The 17,494-nt window shown below is 46.5% G+C and overlaps 1 protein-coding gene across 2 annotated transcripts; it reads left to right on the forward strand.

Moving 5' to 3' along the window:
• The first annotated feature begins 4,231 nt into the window (after nt 1-4,231).
• Nucleotides 4,232-17,243, forward strand: PRKAB1 (protein kinase, AMP-activated, beta 1 non-catalytic subunit). Of its 2 annotated transcripts, XM_011964414.1 has the most exons (8): nt 4,338-4,519; nt 4,717-4,884; nt 8,182-8,345; nt 9,819-9,912; nt 10,195-10,309; nt 12,408-12,541; nt 15,553-15,621; nt 15,868-17,243. In XM_011964414.1, exons 2-8 carry the CDS (start codon nt 4,726-4,728, stop codon nt 15,943-15,945), a joined length of 813 nt encoding a protein of 270 aa, XP_011819804.1. In that variant the 5' UTR covers nt 4,338-4,519; nt 4,717-4,725; the 3' UTR covers nt 15,946-17,243. The 2 variants fall into 2 exon arrangements, with proteins under 2 accessions (XP_011819803.1, XP_011819804.1); XM_011964413.1 differs by having other exon boundaries at nt 4,232-4,884.
• The last annotated feature ends 251 nt before the right edge of the window (nt 17,244-17,494 follow it).

The raw sequence follows: 17,494 nt of genomic DNA on the forward strand, positions 1-17,494 counted from the left end.
GATTTATTTCTCACAGGTATGAAACCTGGAAGTCTAGTATCAGAGATATAATTTGGATACTTTTCCCCCTAAATCTCATGTTGAAATGTAATCCCATGTTAGAGGTGAGGCCTCCAACATGGTGGGAGGTGATTGCATCAGGGAGGTGGACTTCTCATGACTAGTATAGCACTGTCCTCTTGGTGCTGCCCTCACAAGATCTGGTTGTTTAAAAGTGTGTGGCACCAGCCGGGCATGGTGGCTCACGCCTGTAATCCCAGCACTTTGGGAGGCCGAGGCGGGTGGATCACGAGGTCAGGAGATCGAGACCATCCTGGCTAACACAGTGAAACCCCGTCTCTACTAAAAATACAAAAAAAAAAAAAATTAGCCGGGCATGGTGGTGGGCACCTGTAGTCCCAGCTACTCAGGAGGCTGAGGCAGGAGAATGGTGTGAACCCAGGAGGCGGAGCTTGCAGTGAGCAAAGATCATGCCACTGCACTCCAGCCTGGGCGACAGAGTGAGATTCTGTCTCAAAAAAAAAAAAAAAAACTGTGCGGCACCTCCTCCCACTTTTTTTTCTTGCTCCCACTCTTGCATTGTAATACATCAATACATCAGCTCCCCCTTGGCTTCCTGAGGCCTCACCAGAAGCCCAGCAGATACCGAGAGCCATGCTTCCTGTACAGCCTGCAGAACCATAAGCCAAGCAAACCTCTTTTCTTTATAACTTACTCAACCTCAAATATTTCTTTATAGCAATAAAAGAATGGCCTAATACAATCAAGGTGCCAGGATGGTTGATGTGTGGTGAGGGCTCTTTCCCTCAGTTGCAGATGGCCGCCTTCTTGCTTTGTCATCACATGGACTTTCCATTGAGCATGGGCATGAATAGAGAGCATGAGAGCAAGCTGTCCAGTGTCTCTTCCTCCTGTAAGCACACTGATCTCATCATGGGGGCCCCACCCTCACGAGTTCATCTAACACTAATTACCCCTTGAAGGTCCCACCTCCAAACATTATCAAATTGGGAGTGAGAGTGCCAATGTATGAATTTTGGGGGGATACGATTTAGTCTACAGCATAGTTCAAATGTGAAATTTCTTCCTCCAGCTACCTATGTTTAGTGAGAACACTGCATGTTCTCACAACATGTGCATATGTGTGTGGACTCTTTCCTCTGGAGGGCAAGAACTTGATTTAGTTCACTGTTGTAACCAACAGTGTACAACAGTGCCTGGCTCATAATTGGCACTCAATATCGCCATTGAGTTACTCGTGATCAGAGCCCTGGCTGTTCTTAGACGGGGAGGGTTCTTCAGAACAGTACAAATGTTTGTAGACAGGCCAGCTGGGGAGCCAAAGGTCTTTTTGATGAGGTGCCATGACCATGATGTGGTGGTGAGTGGCCAGGTGATCCAGAGTTCGGTCTCAGAATGACTTATGATCATCTGAGTGACCTCAGGCAAAACTGTTTGATCTCTGGGCTTCAGACTCTTCCTTATATAAAACAAATGGGTTGGTTAGTTCAGAAGTGCTATACTAATTCCAATCCATCCTATGGAGGAGGCCCCAAAACATGATCCTTAACCCTTTTAATCACAAATTTAAGGATAAATGAGATTTTATCTCACTCTGGGTGACTTTTAAGGACTTGAAAACCTATTTCTTTTTGGGCTTGGAGCTGCAGTGAATTTGAAGGCAGGGTTATGGGGGTTGGGGGTTGGGGTGCTCCTGGCTGTGGCTGTGTTAAAATTGCCCTGGTTTGTCTGGGGTAGAATCTAGGGTATTTGTTATCTGTCTTTACCCTGGTGCTAGACAGACAGCAGTGAGTAGATGATGCCTCTTACACAGTAATGTGTTAACAGTTGTACTTCCTGGCACACCTCCAGCCCCCAAGATGGAGTGGTCTGATATCCACATCAGCAGAGAATCAGAGAAAGATGAGACGTACTGATGCTTGGGAAAGTCACAAACCACTGTTACATAGATAAGTAACACAAAATGACCCCTGAGAGACACAGCTGGGACCCAAGTAGACTTGTAATTGGAGAATCTACCCTACCCATGATTTTCAATATGGGGCCAATAGCTGATAGATACCAATGTTAGTTTCTTTGTCATGAAATCTTGATACAATATAGTAAGACTTTCCAATCAGCAGTTGGTGGCATCCTCAGGATATTGTTGATTCTATTTGATATCAAGGGCCGCCCATGCTTTCACTGTTATTCAAGCTAGAGCGGATGTTTTAAAACTTTCTTTGTGCATCAAAGTATCTGCATAGCTCAGATAAAGAATCCACAGCTCATGTGTTCTTTCTTATCTCTCCAACTGTTTGGGAGAGATTCCCAAACTCAACACCCCACTGTCTCATGTAACCAAGTCAGAGCCACTATTAGAAAAGCAGCTCAAAAAAGATATCCTGGGTCATTCACAGTATCTTAGCTTATTTAATTCAGCAAGCACATTCAACATTTCTGATTATATTGAGTAAATTCAAATTCTCAGTCATCAGGTCCAGGAAGACCCTCCTGGCTCCCATCCCTTTTCCTGGTCTGGCTTAAGTCCCTTCTGGGCTCCCACAAAATCTCTTAGCTATCTATATTATTGCTTTTCTGTGGGTCTGTGCCAGCCTGTACTATATTAATTCCTTTGGGGCTGGAACCATATCTTATTTTTTTTATTAAAAAGTAGTACATCCTCACAGTAGAAAATTTTTCAAATACAGACCTATATAAATGAAAAAGTGAAAGTCCCTTTTCTGTCTACTCCTATTTGCAATCTCCCTCCTCTCCCCAGAGAAGACCACTATTAACAATGTGTTGCATACCCTTCCAGAAGTTTCCATGTGCAAGCCTAATAGTGCCAATAAAAGTGCTAACAGGTATTGAGTGTTTACTAAGAGTCAAGTGCTATGCTAAGCATTTTTATGCACGTTCCAATTAATTCACAAAACAAGCCTATAAAGTAGGTGTTATTTTTATTCCCATTTCACAAAAGAGACTAAGGTAACAGTTACTAAATGGTAAAGCCAGAATCTGACCTGGGCAGGCTGAATTCAGAGCTCACGCTCTTGAACATGTTCTCTCATTTGCTCCTGGACCTTGCAATATCATAGACACTTCCCCATAGTGACCTAAAAATTGTTTCTTCCTTTTTAAAAGTTGCTTGGTATTCTACAAAATGAATGTATTCTGTTCATTTTGCCATTCTTCTACTGAACAACTTCTAGGATTTTGTAGTTTTTCATTTCCTTATTTCACCAAGTCTAAGATTCCATTGATTGTAAAAAGCATCCAATTTCAGAAATTAAAATATATGGGGATATGGTGGGTGACAGGTGCATCTTAGAATATATTTTTGCATGTATATATTTTGTAAATAATGCTTGTAAATAATTTTCATGTGTGTATTTCTGCAGAAGTTTCCTAGGAGTAAAATTGTGTGTCAAAATGAAGGTGCATTTTTTAATTTTGATGCATACTGCCGAATTCCCTCCAAGAAACCTTATCTTAGTAATCTTGTGTTCCTCATTTCCTTAGCACAATGTCTGGTAATTTTTTAGGTACTAAATAATGTTCAGTATGTGAAATGCATGACCTGACCTGGCAAATGCAAAGTATTTTGAGATATTCACACACCATAAAACCCACAAAATATGACAATGACTGACAGTGAGAAGATGAGAATATTTTACTACCGTATTTGTATGCACTTCTTGTTGAAGCACTGGCCAGAGTAAATGACAAACGCTAATGCATCTTATGCAAAAGGATGTTGCAGAAGTGATTACAAGATATCTTGCAAAATTACCTATCAAAAGATTGCACACTCAATAAAAATACACTAATAACTCCAGCATTTTACAACCCCCAACCTACTAGACATAAAAAATTTCCAGAGATCTTATGGTCTGCCATTTTCTCAAATACCTGCAAGACTGCCTGCACCCCCGACTCTAATCTTCAGAAATCTTGATTCTCTGCAGGTCTGCAGTGCGGGCTGCATTTAACAAGCGCTCCAGGTTAATCTAATGCACTGTAAAGCGTGAGAGCACGTGCACTAAAAGGGCTTTAAGAAGAGGAGTTTCTGAATCAGATTTGCATTTTAGAAAGATCCCTCTGGCTGTACAGTGTAGAATCAACTAAAAATGGGCAAATATATCTAAATGGCATTATTCAGCCCAGCGCTTGAACGGCTCAGGTTGCCGGCGTGCTGGGGTGCCCCCTGCCGGCACTCGGCAGCGCCTCGTCCCGGGCCGGGCCCTGAGCGGCAGGCTGCCGACTGCGACTGCGCGCTCCGAGGCCTGCAGAGACAGCCTCGGGGCACCTGTTACCGCACCGCTCAAGACCGGAAGCGGAAATGGAATCTAGATAGCCTCGCGCGTTTAGCCGGCCGCAGCCACCACCACGCCCTAGGCCGGGCCGACTTAAGGAGTAGCCGGAAGCGGAAGTCGCTGAGGGGTGGTGGAGCGGTTGGGAAAGTGTCGGTTTATTTTCGCGCTCCTTGCGTTCTCGCCACAGCTTGCCTGGGCAGGTAAAGCGCGATTGCGAGAACTCGGCAACGCTGCTGACTCGGCTAGAACCGGCTCCCGGCCGGAGCCCGAGGGGCGTGGTATCCCGGTGCTCCGATTCCCTTCCGCAGGCTCCTTGGGACCCGCGGTTCTGGGAGTCCCTTGCACAGGGTCCCTTTCCTGCAGTGAGGCTCCGTCCGGCTTCCCAGTGTCCCCGCAGACCCTCATCATGGGCAACACGAGCAGTGAGCGCGCCGCGCTGGAGCGGCATGGTGGCCATAAGACGCCCCGGAGGGACAGCTCGGGGGGCACCAAGGACGGGGACAGGCCCAAGATCCTGATGGACAGCCCCGAAGACGCCGACCTCTTCCACTCCGAGGAAATCAAGGTGCGAGCGGTGTGCAGGAATCCGATTCCTCTTGACTAATGTTGAGGAGAGAAACCCTCCACTAGATTACCGTCACATCTTTTCGAAAACCACCAGAACGGGGAGGGAGGTGGTACATTACCCGGTGCACTTAAAAGCCAGATGGTCCTGTAAGAGTCCTCTTAGCGGCCCAAGAACCTAAGTCTAATTACCAATATGAGAAAGTCACCCTGAGGGAGGAGGCACTCACTTCGTTTAACATCATTAAGGAGAAAGCAGCTCTGGGACAGTTTCAAATTCTTAATTAATTCAGAGTCAGCTAACAGTAATTGAACCTAGCTTCTGCTTTTCTCTTAGGTGTAATTAATTTCACCGCTTTGAGACAAATTCCCTCACCTTTACACAAACTGGAGCTTTTGTAAAAGTTAGTTTGGGAGTTTATTATCCATTTTGGAGGCAAACCAGGTACATACACAAGCTGAAAGTTGAGCGGAACTGCTGACGGCGGTTGCCAGAGGTGTTTAGTTCTCCCAACACTTGATTCGCCCTAGTTATTTTTATTTATTTATTTATTTTTATCATTTTTTTTTTTTTTTTGAGACGGAGTCTCGCTCTCTTGCCCAGGCTGGAGGGTAGAACCACAGTCTCGGCGCACTGCAACCTTCGTCTCCTGGGCTCAAGCCATCCTGCCTCAGCCTCCCGAGTAGCTGGGACTACAGGTGTGAGCCACCATGCCCGGCTAATTTTGTGTATTTTTGGTAGAGGTGGGGTTTCACCATGTTGCCCAGGTTGGTCTTGAACTCCTGACCTCAAGCGATCCGCCCGCGTGGGCCGCTCAAAGTGCTGGGATTACAGGCATGAGCCACCACTCCCAGCCTCACCCTGCTTTTTTTTTTTTTAAAGCGTACATAGAAAAGTCTTTCGACTTACAGAGGTCAGTGGGTAATGAGGGTCTGTTGGAAGGAGGCAGCCAGCAGCTACTGAACTTCCCTCTAGTGTTGTTTAAATATGACTTAATCGCGCTTAAGTAGGCCAGTGCAAACATTCTTCCTGCTGCAGCCTGTTTAAATTCATCAAAAGCTCAGGTGATTTGACTCCTGCTTCAGCCACACTCCTGTTAACCACCTTCATATGGTGGATATTTCCAGCCTCAGGGTTCAGTCCAAGGACACTTAATGGTATTTATGTGTTATGTCCGAAAGGAACTAATTGTTTCAAGGAACAAAGTAGGTTTAGGAAAGATAAAGCTGCCCTCTGCCCAACATACCTGTTAGTATCCAATTTCATGTTAATCATCATCCATTTAATTGCCTGGCAACTCATTCCATCTGTGTGTGTCCTCATGTTGAGCGAGGTGATCACATCTCACACCTTCTTTTGGATCTGTTTTGAGCCTAACTACAAGAAGCCTGCTTTTATGTGGGCCTGCAACCTGTGGTTTGAACTTGCTTTCTGAATTTGTTGCATTCTTGAAGAGCTGTGTGCAAAGTGAACTTTAGAATCATGTTTCTCTAATGACTTGACGTCCTTTCCCCAGGAAGTAATTTTGGTCCCTGGTCCCAAGAAGGCGATTTAAGACACCAAAAGAATCAAACTACTTTGGTGTCTTTCTTCACCAAAGAAAGAACTACTTTCTTCAAGAAGTATTTGTTCTTTTACTATTCCAAAACTCCTCCAGCAAATGTTGAGCACACACATAATCTATGGGGAATGATTTCAAGCAGCGTCCATTCTCACTTCATTAGAAGTTACTGAAATCCCCAGATACCAAAAAAGTCGTGAATTCTTTTAATTACACTAGTGCGCTATTTTGGGTATAGTTATTCTTAGTGTGAAGTGATTCCAGTCTGTTATTTAATATGTAGATCTTGTTAGAAATCAGCGAATGCAGGCATCATTTGGATAAGCTGAGGTATTTGAAAGGAAGGGGCTGGAAGCCTGCTTAACTCCCTAAAGAGTCTTCCAGCCAGAACCCTCTGCTCTTTTTAAGTCTTTGGCTCCTGACTAGGAGAAAATCGAAAAGGTGCATGACTACATATGTCATCCAGGTAGAGTTGGATGAGTTTCTTATTCTGGAATACCTCAGTTATACGGAACTTACCACACGAGGTTATCCTTTATCCTAATGAGGGTTCAATCTCTGTCTTGCTTTATTCCCCAGTCCCTAGACAGAACTTTGTGAGCAGTTTTTCCCCATCCTCAAAATCTGAATTTGCCCATTTTCAGGTTGACAGCTCTAGAATTGTTCCTCTTAAATTTTCATGTACAGTCATACATCACTTAGTGACAGGGACATGTTCTGAGAAATACATCATTAGGTGATTTTATCATTGTGTGAACATCGTAGAGTGTACTTACACAAACCTAGTCTGCTAGTCTATTCTCAGGCTGCTATGTAGACATACCCGAGACTGGGTAATTTATAAAGAAAAGAAGTTTAATTGACTCAGTTTCGCCTAGCTGGGGAGGCCTTAGGAAACTTACAATCATGGTAAAAGGCACCTCTTCACAGGGCAGCAGAAGAGAGAATGAGAGCAAGCAGGGGAAATGCCAGACGCTTATAAAACCATCAGATCTCATGAGATTCACTCACTGTCAGAGAACAGCATGGGGGAAACCGCCCCCATGATCGATTACCTCCACCTGGCCCTGCCCTTGACACGTGGGGATTATGGGGATTACATTTCAAGGTGAGATTTGGGTGGGGACGAGGAGCCAAACCATATCACCTAGTCTATACGGTGTAACCTATTGCTCATGGGCTGTAAACCTGTATAGAATGTTATTCTACTGAATACTGTAGACACTTATTCCACAAGTATATTTAAGAATTTGTGTATTTTAGTATATCTAAACATAGAAAAGATACAACAAAAATATGGTATAATCTTACGGGACTACCATATATACAGTCCATTGTTGACTAAGACATCATGCACATGAGTGTACTTCAAATCTTGCTTAATTAAGGAAGGAACATGACATTTATTAAGCTAGTCTTGGATTCATAGTTGCCCCTTCCGACTGGGTTTTATAGCTTCTAGAATTTTGATGTCAACCTCTTCAATGACAACAAAGCTAATTAGTAAGCACTCACTGTGTCGGACACTATGCAGAGCACTTACATGGACTGTCTCAGTCTTCACAACCTTAAAAAATATATTTCTGTTTTGCAGGCAGGGAAACTGAGGCACCACTAGTAAGTTTCCAATCCTATGAACCTAGGTGGTAACAGCTGCCTCTTTAGAATAAATTGTCAATATCGTCTGTTGTAGGGAGCTCGCTTATGGCTTTCTGAGTAAACTGCTCTGCTTCTAGGCACCGGAGAAGGAGGAATTCCTGGCCTGGCAGCATGATCTGGAAGTGAATGATAAAGCCCCCGCCCAGGCTCGGCCAACTGTGTTTCGGTGGACGGGGGGCGGAAGGGAAGTTTACTTATCTGGGTCTTTCAACAACTGGAGTAAACTTCCCCTCACCAGAAGGTAATTGCCTGGGGAGTGTTCACTTATTTATCTTAACATAAATTCTCTTCTTTCTGAAACATCTCTGTGGGAGAATAGAAAACGGATGTTTGTATAAAATGGATGGCTAGTGGAAAAATGATTTTGCTTAATAAGTCTTAAGGTTCAAATGTTAAACCTTAGTGGTCTCTAGGTTTAGAGTACAGAAGAAAGAGACTCTGTTTCACAGACATCTTTCACTTCAGATCCTCACCTATCTGTTCAGTCAGGACTTTTCCACAGAAACACAAAAATCTATTCCTAATGCAGTAAGGGGGCACTGGCCTGGGAATCTTAGAAACCCACATTTGAGCCCACATTGGCCACGCTGACATGGCCTAATACCTGAGCCTCAGCGTCCCTTTCTGTAAAGAGGGAATATTGGACCAGATGATCTCTGAGGGTTCATCTGACTTTGACTCTGTGTAATACTTTGTTTGAAAAGTACATGTTGGCTGGGCATGGTGGCTCATGCCTATAATCCCAGCACTTTTGGAGGCTGAGGCAGGAGGATTGCTTGAGGCTAGGAGTTCAAGACCAGCCTGGGCAACATAGTGAGACCCCCATTTCTACAAAAACAATAAAAATTGGCTGGGCATGGTGGTATGCACCTGTAGCCCCAGCTACTCAGGAGGCTGAGATGGGAGGATTGTTTGAGAGGTCAGTACTGTAGTGAGCAGTGGTTGCAGCACTGCACTCCAGCCTGGACAACAGAGCAAGACTTTGTCTCCAAAAAGAAAAAATACATACTATGTAGGCATCATTAGCAAGGATTATAGTAAGACATTTTATCAGGAACCCCAGCATGGACTTCTGTCTTAAGTTGTCAGTGAGAGAACACCTTTAGTGAGTATTGCTGAGAAAATGAGGGAGAAAGTGTCAGGCCTATTGTCGGGCACTGCCTGCTTTCCAGCGGTTCCGTTGGAGAAGGAGGGAGCCACTCAGCCCAGCAGTCACCAGTCAGTTCAAGTCGGGACAAAACAACCCAATGAAAGGGCTCTTCCAGAGTGAGGTTTTTCGTTGTTAGGCAAGTTTCTTTAGAGAACATTTGAGCTTCCTATTCAGTTGATCCCTTCTCCTGCCCAAGGCAAAGTGACAAAGGGTAAAACGAGGCAGCTTGCTGTTTGTCTTGTGTTGTTATCTTCCTTGGCATCCAGGAGCCTTTCTAGCTTGAGAAGCACAAATGCCTGACTGTTGACCTTTTCACGTTAGGGCTGTGGTTTCCTGGTATTTGAGCAAGGTGCGTTTTCAGGAAAGTGTGTCACACTGCTGCTTCCTTATGGCCTTTCCAGTTTGAGATCATTATGCTGAATTGTCTAAATGGGCTAAAAATGTTTGTTCTGCAGCTGAACTCTTGGTTTTATGTGGAAACGTTTTGTTCTGTAGCTGGTTTGGCAAGTAAGCTCAGGAGGCAGCGCACCCCACTGAATTCCTCTGCTTCCTTTTTCCTCGCAGCCACAATAACTTTGTAGCCATCCTGGATCTGCCGGAAGGAGAGCATCAGTACAAGTTCTTTGTGGATGGCCAGTGGACCCACGACCCTTCCGAGGTACTCTTCCTCCCACCTCTGGTCCTCTGGGCGCCCGCACAATCCAAACAAATCACCTTCCCAAGGGATTGCCGCCAGGTCCCTTTGCCGAGCTAGTAAAAGTTCCTGTGTGTGGCAGAGCTGGACAGCAGCAGTAACTGTCAGACAGTTGGCATACTTGACCAAGATGAGCAGGGTGGCTAGCCAGGAGATGAGGCCTTCCAGCCAGGAACTCCAAGTCCTCTGAAGAAGAACTCCGCAGACCTTCCACGTTATGATTTCTGCCTGTCTGTCTCTTCCCAGCCCATAGTAACCAGCCAGCTTGGCACAGTTAACAACATCATTCAAGTGAAGAAAACTGACTTTGAAGTATTTGATGCTTTAATGGTGGATTCCCAAAAGTGCTCCGATGTGTCTGGTATGAACACAGTTATTTTATACCACATGCGTGCAGGTGGGGGCTGTACAGTCTAGAAATACTCTTGTTTCTCTTGCCTCTCTTGAGCTGAAGCTGCCCAATCAGATAGGCATTTGTGGCCCCCCTTAAAGGCCACAGAACTTAATTCCTAACTGTCAAGTTGTTGAAATTTAGCCGCAAGGAAGCTATAAGTCATTTCCCTGGTCCTCTCAGGTATTCAGTAGGTCTCCTTGGCTACAGAAAGCAGACAGCGGAAATGGAACCATAGGTTGATCTCACGCCAAGGGCAGGGCTGAAGAGGCCCTGGAGGGTCGCACTGAGTCAGTGACAGCCCCGGACTGGGGAAGCCTGTGTCTCATCCCACTTGTGGTGCCTGAAGCATTTCAGCCTGACGGTGGTAAAGGGACACCTCAGTGACCTTAGCGGTCACTTGTGTGGTACATTGGTACCTTGTGAGAATCCCTTCAGGGAGGAGGCGGCTCCCCATGGGAAACAGCCTGCACAGTGCAGGTCTCCTTGATGGGAAGCTGTTTGGTACAGAAATACAGACCCAGTAAAACTTCCCCATCTTCTAAGAGCGTTTCAGGCATCGAGGTTTTAGTAAATGGCTTTCCTTCCAAGCCCCACGGGAAGAAACTAGCTGGAACATGGTTCGTACAGTTCAGGGGGAGGAGGGTTGCGATCTGAGGTGTTGGTGCCAACCACACTTCCCCTTCTTGGAGGCGGGGGCTTAACAATTCCTGGACCCTGAGGGAGGCAGTGGAAAGATGCCCCAGAAGAACATCCGGTGCACTAAGAGAACAGATGCCGTTCAGCTGACAGTTCTTCGTCATTGTCTAGTTGGGCCTGGAAGTTCTGCCACCAGGATTTCTTGTTACCAGTTCAGAAATCACAGGGGTAGAATGACCACAGTGGGCTCACTGTGGTTGACAGTTTGTTGAACAGGACTTGGAAATCAAATTCAGTGTGCTTTTATCTGGTTAATTAGTCTTTTAGAGATAATGTAGGTTTTTTACAGATAGTTGGGAATCAGGGAATGGAGGAAGTGTGCCCAGATGTCCTCCAAAATGTGTAACTTACTGGTACATGTAATTTTCGGCCACTTACAAGCTTTCTAGTCAAGTTTCCACCTAGGGAAAGAAAACGGAGCCCTCACTGATAAGAAGCTAATTCCGCGTTCTCTACAGACTTCTGTTTCGACACTTACTTCCTCAAAATGTTCTTTACTCCTTATGGCTCAGTTTTCTGCACTTAATGCTTTTCTCAGTTTCTTGCTGTAATATGGTTGGGTCACATAAAGGGGGCTTGTCCCCTAAAAAATGACATTGAGGGAATTGGCAGAGCTGGGGCATAGCAGATTTTCTCTGGACGAGCCCCAGGATCTGGCGACCAGAATCATCCCATGCATTCTTTGGATGATGGCTTGGTACCTTCCGGCTGGCCAAACGTCACTGTCCAGCTGTGCTAGCATTATGAAATCTTGCTCTTGTAGAAGCTTCTCAGTGTATCTGAATAATCCAGATACTCAAGCAAGAGTTTGGAAGGAACTCGAGTGTAATGGAGTTAAAGAGCCGTCAGAAATTGGGCTTTCAATCCCCCCCCCACCATTTTGAAATACGCCTCGTTTAACCTGTTTTCTCCACTGCCTCTGTCTAAACAGACTGCCTTATCTTCTGTTGTATTGCGGCTGGCGGTGTCCATAACTTGGACTTAGCCACTTAATCCTCACTTAGTCTCCAGCTTCTTTGTGGTTTTGCCAGCCCAGCCTGAAGGGAGAAGGAAGTATTATTCTGCCGTGCATGTGGGATTACGTTATCGAGAACAGCCTGCTTGTGATCTGACCCAGACTCACTGGCTGGGCCACGTCTTCCACTAGGGCATCTGAGTTGACTACTGAGTTGTATGCTAGTCACCCAGATTCCAAAAGGGTTTTCTCCTCTCTGTTCTGCACTCTTGGAACCAGTGCATCCTTCAAGAGAACGTAAATCTGCATTGAGGGAACAAGAGAAAAGGAAGACAAGATGATGACAACATAAATAAGGCTGCTGCTAGAATGCCTGATTTTCCAAGTAAATGTCCTGTTACCATCTCCCAACAGAGCTGTCCAGCTCCCCGCCGGGACCCTACCATCAGGAGCCCTACGTCTGCAAACCCGAAGAGCGCTTTCGGGCGCCACCCATTCTCCCCCCGCATCTCCTCCAGGTCATCCTAAACAAGGACACAGGGATTTCCGTAAGTAGGTGGGCGTCTGCCTGGACCGTCCTCCATGGGTCATGTTCAGTTGCTTTCTTTCCTGTGTCCACCTTTTGCAAAGCAGCAGGTGAGCAAGTTCAGTGTCGCCTCCTTGTGTGAACTGTGCCGTTCACCTCTGCTGTGGGGATGGGCTGATAGCAAGAGTGTGGACGCCAAGTGTGGACGCCGCCGCCTCGTCTTACAAAGCCTTTCTGCACTTTTCTTCCTTGTCCTTCACTCCTGCTTCAGCCTGAGCCCTGTTCCATTTAAATTTCACGACAAATTGTAATACCATCCCTTCTTAGTAAGCTACATACTGGAACTCATGCTCTGGCCCCCACATTTTAGAATCTAGTTTTAATCATTAAATTGCTTTTAGAAATATCTGTACTCCTGGATCAAAATTTGGGATATCTAGGTAACACACACTTCTCCTCCGGGAAATCATTACCTGCAGAAAAGAAGTGTGTGTCGTCCTGGATCCTGAAGAACAGCCAATTCTGTTGTGATTCTGTTTTCTGTCCCATCTAACCTGGATTGCCTGCCCAGTTCACCTCGCTCTGGAATGTATGGCACAGCCATAATTCTTAGGAATCCAGGAATTCAGCTTGGCCCAAGCTACCTCATAAGAGACACTGTTTCTGAGGCGCTTAAAGTGACCATGCTGCTACTGAACACCCCACCCTGAAGTGGAGGGCACGTGTGCCGAGATGAGGAAGGAACATGTACACGTGCAGGCGTCCCTACAGCGGTCCCTGCCGGGCTGCCAGGACAGGGTCTCAGTGCTTGTTACCCTACTCCAACAGGACTTGCCTTTCTCAGGTCACTTCCTGTGCTGGGAGTGCCCCTGCAGCTGGGTGGCCATCCTGCCCCTCCCTCCATAAGAGGACAGGGCCGTGGCCCACACTTCAAAGAGGCCGGGGTAAATGCCTGGCCAGAGACACACACCGATGCCTCCAGCAGGCATGCAGGGAGCTCCCTTCAGGTCAGAAGGGAGGCCCAGAAGAGGCCAGTGGTAAGCAGGACCCACCGTCTTTCCAGCACTGAGTTGGCAACAGTCTCAAATAGGCCACAGGTGAAGAGTTTCAAGGACATGTAGCTTCTGCCTTAGAAGCGCTTAGTCGACACTTCTTCCCTTAGCTCTAACTTTACAAAGGTTGGTGGGTTAGATGACTTTCAGTGCCCTCCTAAGCTAGTAAGGTTTTGTTTTTTCTAGAAAAGGGAGGCATCACTAGCCATCTTCTCTGATGGAGACTGCTGCTGGGAATAGACGAGCTGAGAGTGGCCCAGGGGGCTGCGAATATGAGAATGTCAGGACCCGTCTGTCCAAGGTAGCACCAAGCTCTAATGTAAACTGTGGTTACAGTTGTCATTACTAAAGCGTTAACATTTATTTTGCCCCAAACTAATCTTAAGTGCTTTTCATGTATTTAAGCCTCACAACCACCATGTGAAGTAGGTGCTGCTATTACCCCCATTTTAGGGATGGGGAAACAAGCACAGAGAAGTAGGGAGAACACAATCTACTCTCTTAGAGATTTGCAGGAATGTAATACGTGGTTATTAATAGTCACCGTGTTGCACAGACGGTCTCTTGAACTTACTCCTCCTGTCTAACTGAAATGTTGTGTTCTTTGACCAGCATCTCCCTAGCCCCGCCACTCCTAGCGCTGGCAACCACCACTCCACTGTCTACTTCTGTGAGTTGGACTTTCTTGGATTCCACTGAAGTGACATCATATGGGATTTGTCTTTTATTAATGTCCTCCAGGTTTATCCATGCTGTCACAAATGACAGGATTCCTTTAAGGCTCAGCAGTACTCCATTGTGTATCTCGGTACCTCATTTCTTTATCCATTCATCCACTGGTGGACACCTACGTTGATTCCACGTCTTGGCTATTATGAATAGAGCTGCAGTGAACGTGGGAGTACAGATATCTCTGACATGCTGATTTCATTTCCTTGGAGTATCTGCCCTGTAGTGGGATTGCTAGATCATGTGGTAATTTTAGTTATGATTTGTGAGGAACCTTCATACCATTTTCCATAATGGTTGTACTAATTTACATGCCCATCAGCACTGCACTAAAAGTAGCTTTTAAGTGTTCTCACCACAAAAAAATGGTAAGCATGTTATGCGTGTGTTAATGAGCTTGATTTAGCCATTCCACAACATATCCATATTTCAAAACAACATATTGTACATGGTAAATATACACAATTTTATCTGTCAATCTTTGAAATTGATTACTTTTTTAAAAAACACCTCTTAAGTTCACACAGTAACTGGCCGAGCCAGCATTCACATCAGGCTGGCCGGTAGTTGGTGCTCTCAGCAGCCACCCCGAACGGCCTCCCAGCAGGAGCTTGCTCAGTATTTGTTGACACAATGATTGGCCCAGTCTCTGGGATCCTAAGCCTACAGCAGTTGTTCTACACTTTTTTCCATTTGAATTGCGTTTATAAAAGTTGGGGGTATACAGTGAAAAAATAAATCCCAGTTTCTGTCTTCTCTTAAAACACAGGAAGGCGCGGCGGGCAGTTCTGAGTGCCAGCCCGGTGGGAACTTTTCCAGAGTAGTGGTGTCTTGCCCAGGTGTCCGTTTCATTCTTCAGGTTATTGTCTGAGTCTTACAGATACAAGTTTCGAATCCATTGCTCAGGAGCGTTTAGTGCAGACGGTCTCTTCCTGTGTTCTCTGAAAGTTCTTTTAACAGACAGCCACTTTCTTCCTGCCCCTCCCTCCACAAGAGGACAGGGCCGTGGCCCACACTTCAAAGAGGCCGGGGTAAATGCCTCCAGCAGGCACGCAGGGAGCTCCCTTCAGGTCAGAAGGCACGACCTTCATCTCACCTGTCGTCTTGGACAAGCCCTTGCGCTGCCTGACTTGGGAAGAGAGGTCGGCCTGAGCGCCGCCTCCTGTCCTTTGCTATCTGGCGCTGTGAAATAAAGGGGAGAATCTTTTTTTCCAAATCCCAAATGCTCACCACTGCCTTTGTTCCCTAACAGTGTGATCCAGCTTTGCTCCCTGAGCCCAATCATGTCATGCTGAACCACCTGTACGCACTGTCTATCAAGGTAATGCCATGTCTGTCCCCGTGAGAGCTGTGTTGCCCAGTGTGTGCTCTGAGGACCCCCAGCAGTGGCATGACCTGGGGGAACTGACTTAAAGGGCAGCTTCCAGGGTCTGACACAGGCCCTCAGGCTCAGGTTCTGAAGATGGCCCGGGAATTTGTGGTTTTATGAAGCCCTTAATGATTCTCATGTACTCTGAGGCTCGAGCCCCGTAATCCAGCCTTTGATCATTTCCACCTTGTTCCTTAGGATGGAGTGATGGTGCTCAGCGCAACCCACCGGTACAAGAAGAAGTACGTCACCACCTTGTTATACAAGCCCATATGAAGAGCTGGGGGCCGATGGTGGCCCAGGAGACAGTGCACTGCCAGGCCCCACGCGTGCATGCTTTCCCAAGAGGGGGCGGACTGTACATTGCTCATTTCACACTCTTTAGAAGACATTTCATACTTGCCCTGGTCCTCCTTGAAGGTTTGTCCAGGCAGCGCAGCTCCTGCAGCACCTCGGTCTGTGACAGTCCTCCTCGCACCCCCATGGCTTTGAGCCTCCGGGATTCATCAAGGCCAAGAAAAGAGGGAGGGGCAGCAGAGTATCTGCAGCCCTGGCCCCTCGGTGCGCGAGGCCAGGTGCAGCTCTAAACCCACATTCTCGATTCTTCTTAAGCCAAAAATGAACGCTAACTCCTTTGCCAGTAAAATTCTGGGAAACAGGGACTGAAGCCACACATCGTTTCCAGTCGTCTGTGTGTTTTTAAGGACAGCCACTTGTCCGTGTTGAGGCCTGGCTGTGGAACTAAGTACAGTGTTGGTCTTGCCTCTCCTTCCAAATCAGCAATAGATTGTCTCTCGGCTCCAGGGAGGTGCCATTTCTATAGAACTTAGAAGCCGTCTGATTTCTAGATGAATTTTACAATTGTTTCTTACAGTCGTGTGCACCAAGTACTCTGTAAGCAGAGGTGACTGGCTGTGCAGCCTTAAGGCAATTTTTTAAGTCACCACGACTGGAAGTCATATGAACTCTGCTCAGCAATAATCTGTTCTCAGAACAGACCTCTCAACCCACTGCCGGATTTCTCCATTCAGCTGGATGATCCTGAGGACCGACCAGTTAGCTGGCAGGTCGTCCAGCTTTTTATTTCAGTCATAATAGATGACGGTGTTAACCGTGAAAACTTGAGAGGCACTCTACCCTCCTCCCTGTAAAATCAACACAGTGTGATTTTACAAGGTCCCGTGGCACCTTGCTCAGGACCTCTGCCCCTAGTTAGCAAGCAAGACGGCAGCAGTTGCTGCTGCTGATTCTGAAAGGAATGTAGAACTTGACAGCAGCCTTCTGAGTTTGGGTCAGGAAGATGTCCTTTGGACCAAAGCAGACTCCTTTACACGCAGCTGTTGCCCAGGAGTCGCCACAGATGTGCCCACTATCCTAGGTTCCTGTGAGTCAGCGGAAGCTCCTGTTACACCCTTTGCTTCTGGTGGGAGAGGGAGGAGTGAGCTCCCTGGGTTCCAGTATTTACTTGGTATACCTGAGTTTGGGGGTACCCTTTTTTGTTACTGTTTTCAAAACAGTGAATTACTGTCACCTTGATGTACAAGTTTCAATAAAACTTTGTAAAAATAATTGGACATGTGCGTGGAGGAGCTCTGGTTTTACTCAGTCCCTTGGAGAAGAGACGACTCTTCCAGAGTTGCGTTTCAGTACCATTCTTGTGGCTCTGAGCGGACAGGGCTACTCCAGCTGCCCAGGCCTGAGAACCATTCCTGTGACCCACCCATTCACACAGTTTGGAAGCCTGTTAAGGGACCCCTATAACTGAGCCCCTCTGAACAGCTCGAGTCACAAGAGAAAGCTGAAGGAGGGTAACAGCAGAGGCCCC

The sequence above is a fragment of the Mandrillus leucophaeus genome, unplaced genomic scaffold (genome assembly GCF_000951045.1).
Source record: "Mandrillus leucophaeus isolate KB7577 unplaced genomic scaffold, Mleu.le_1.0 Scaffold7, whole genome shotgun sequence".
Classification (NCBI taxonomy): Eukaryota; Metazoa; Chordata; class Mammalia; order Primates; family Cercopithecidae; genus Mandrillus; species Mandrillus leucophaeus.

Excerpts from the sequence above, each read along its gene's own strand:
- PRKAB1 (XM_011964413.1), top strand. The coding sequence starts at position 4,726 with ATGGGCAACACGAGCAGTGAGCGCGCCGCGCTGGAGCGGCATGGTGGC. Across the intron at positions 10,310-12,407 it reads AAAGTGCTCCGATGTGTCTG|AGCTGTCCAGCTCCCCGCCG; the intron begins GTATGAACACAG and ends ATCTCCCAACAG. Across the intron at positions 15,622-15,867 it reads TGTACGCACTGTCTATCAAG|GATGGAGTGATGGTGCTCAG; the intron begins GTAATGCCATGT and ends CTTGTTCCTTAG.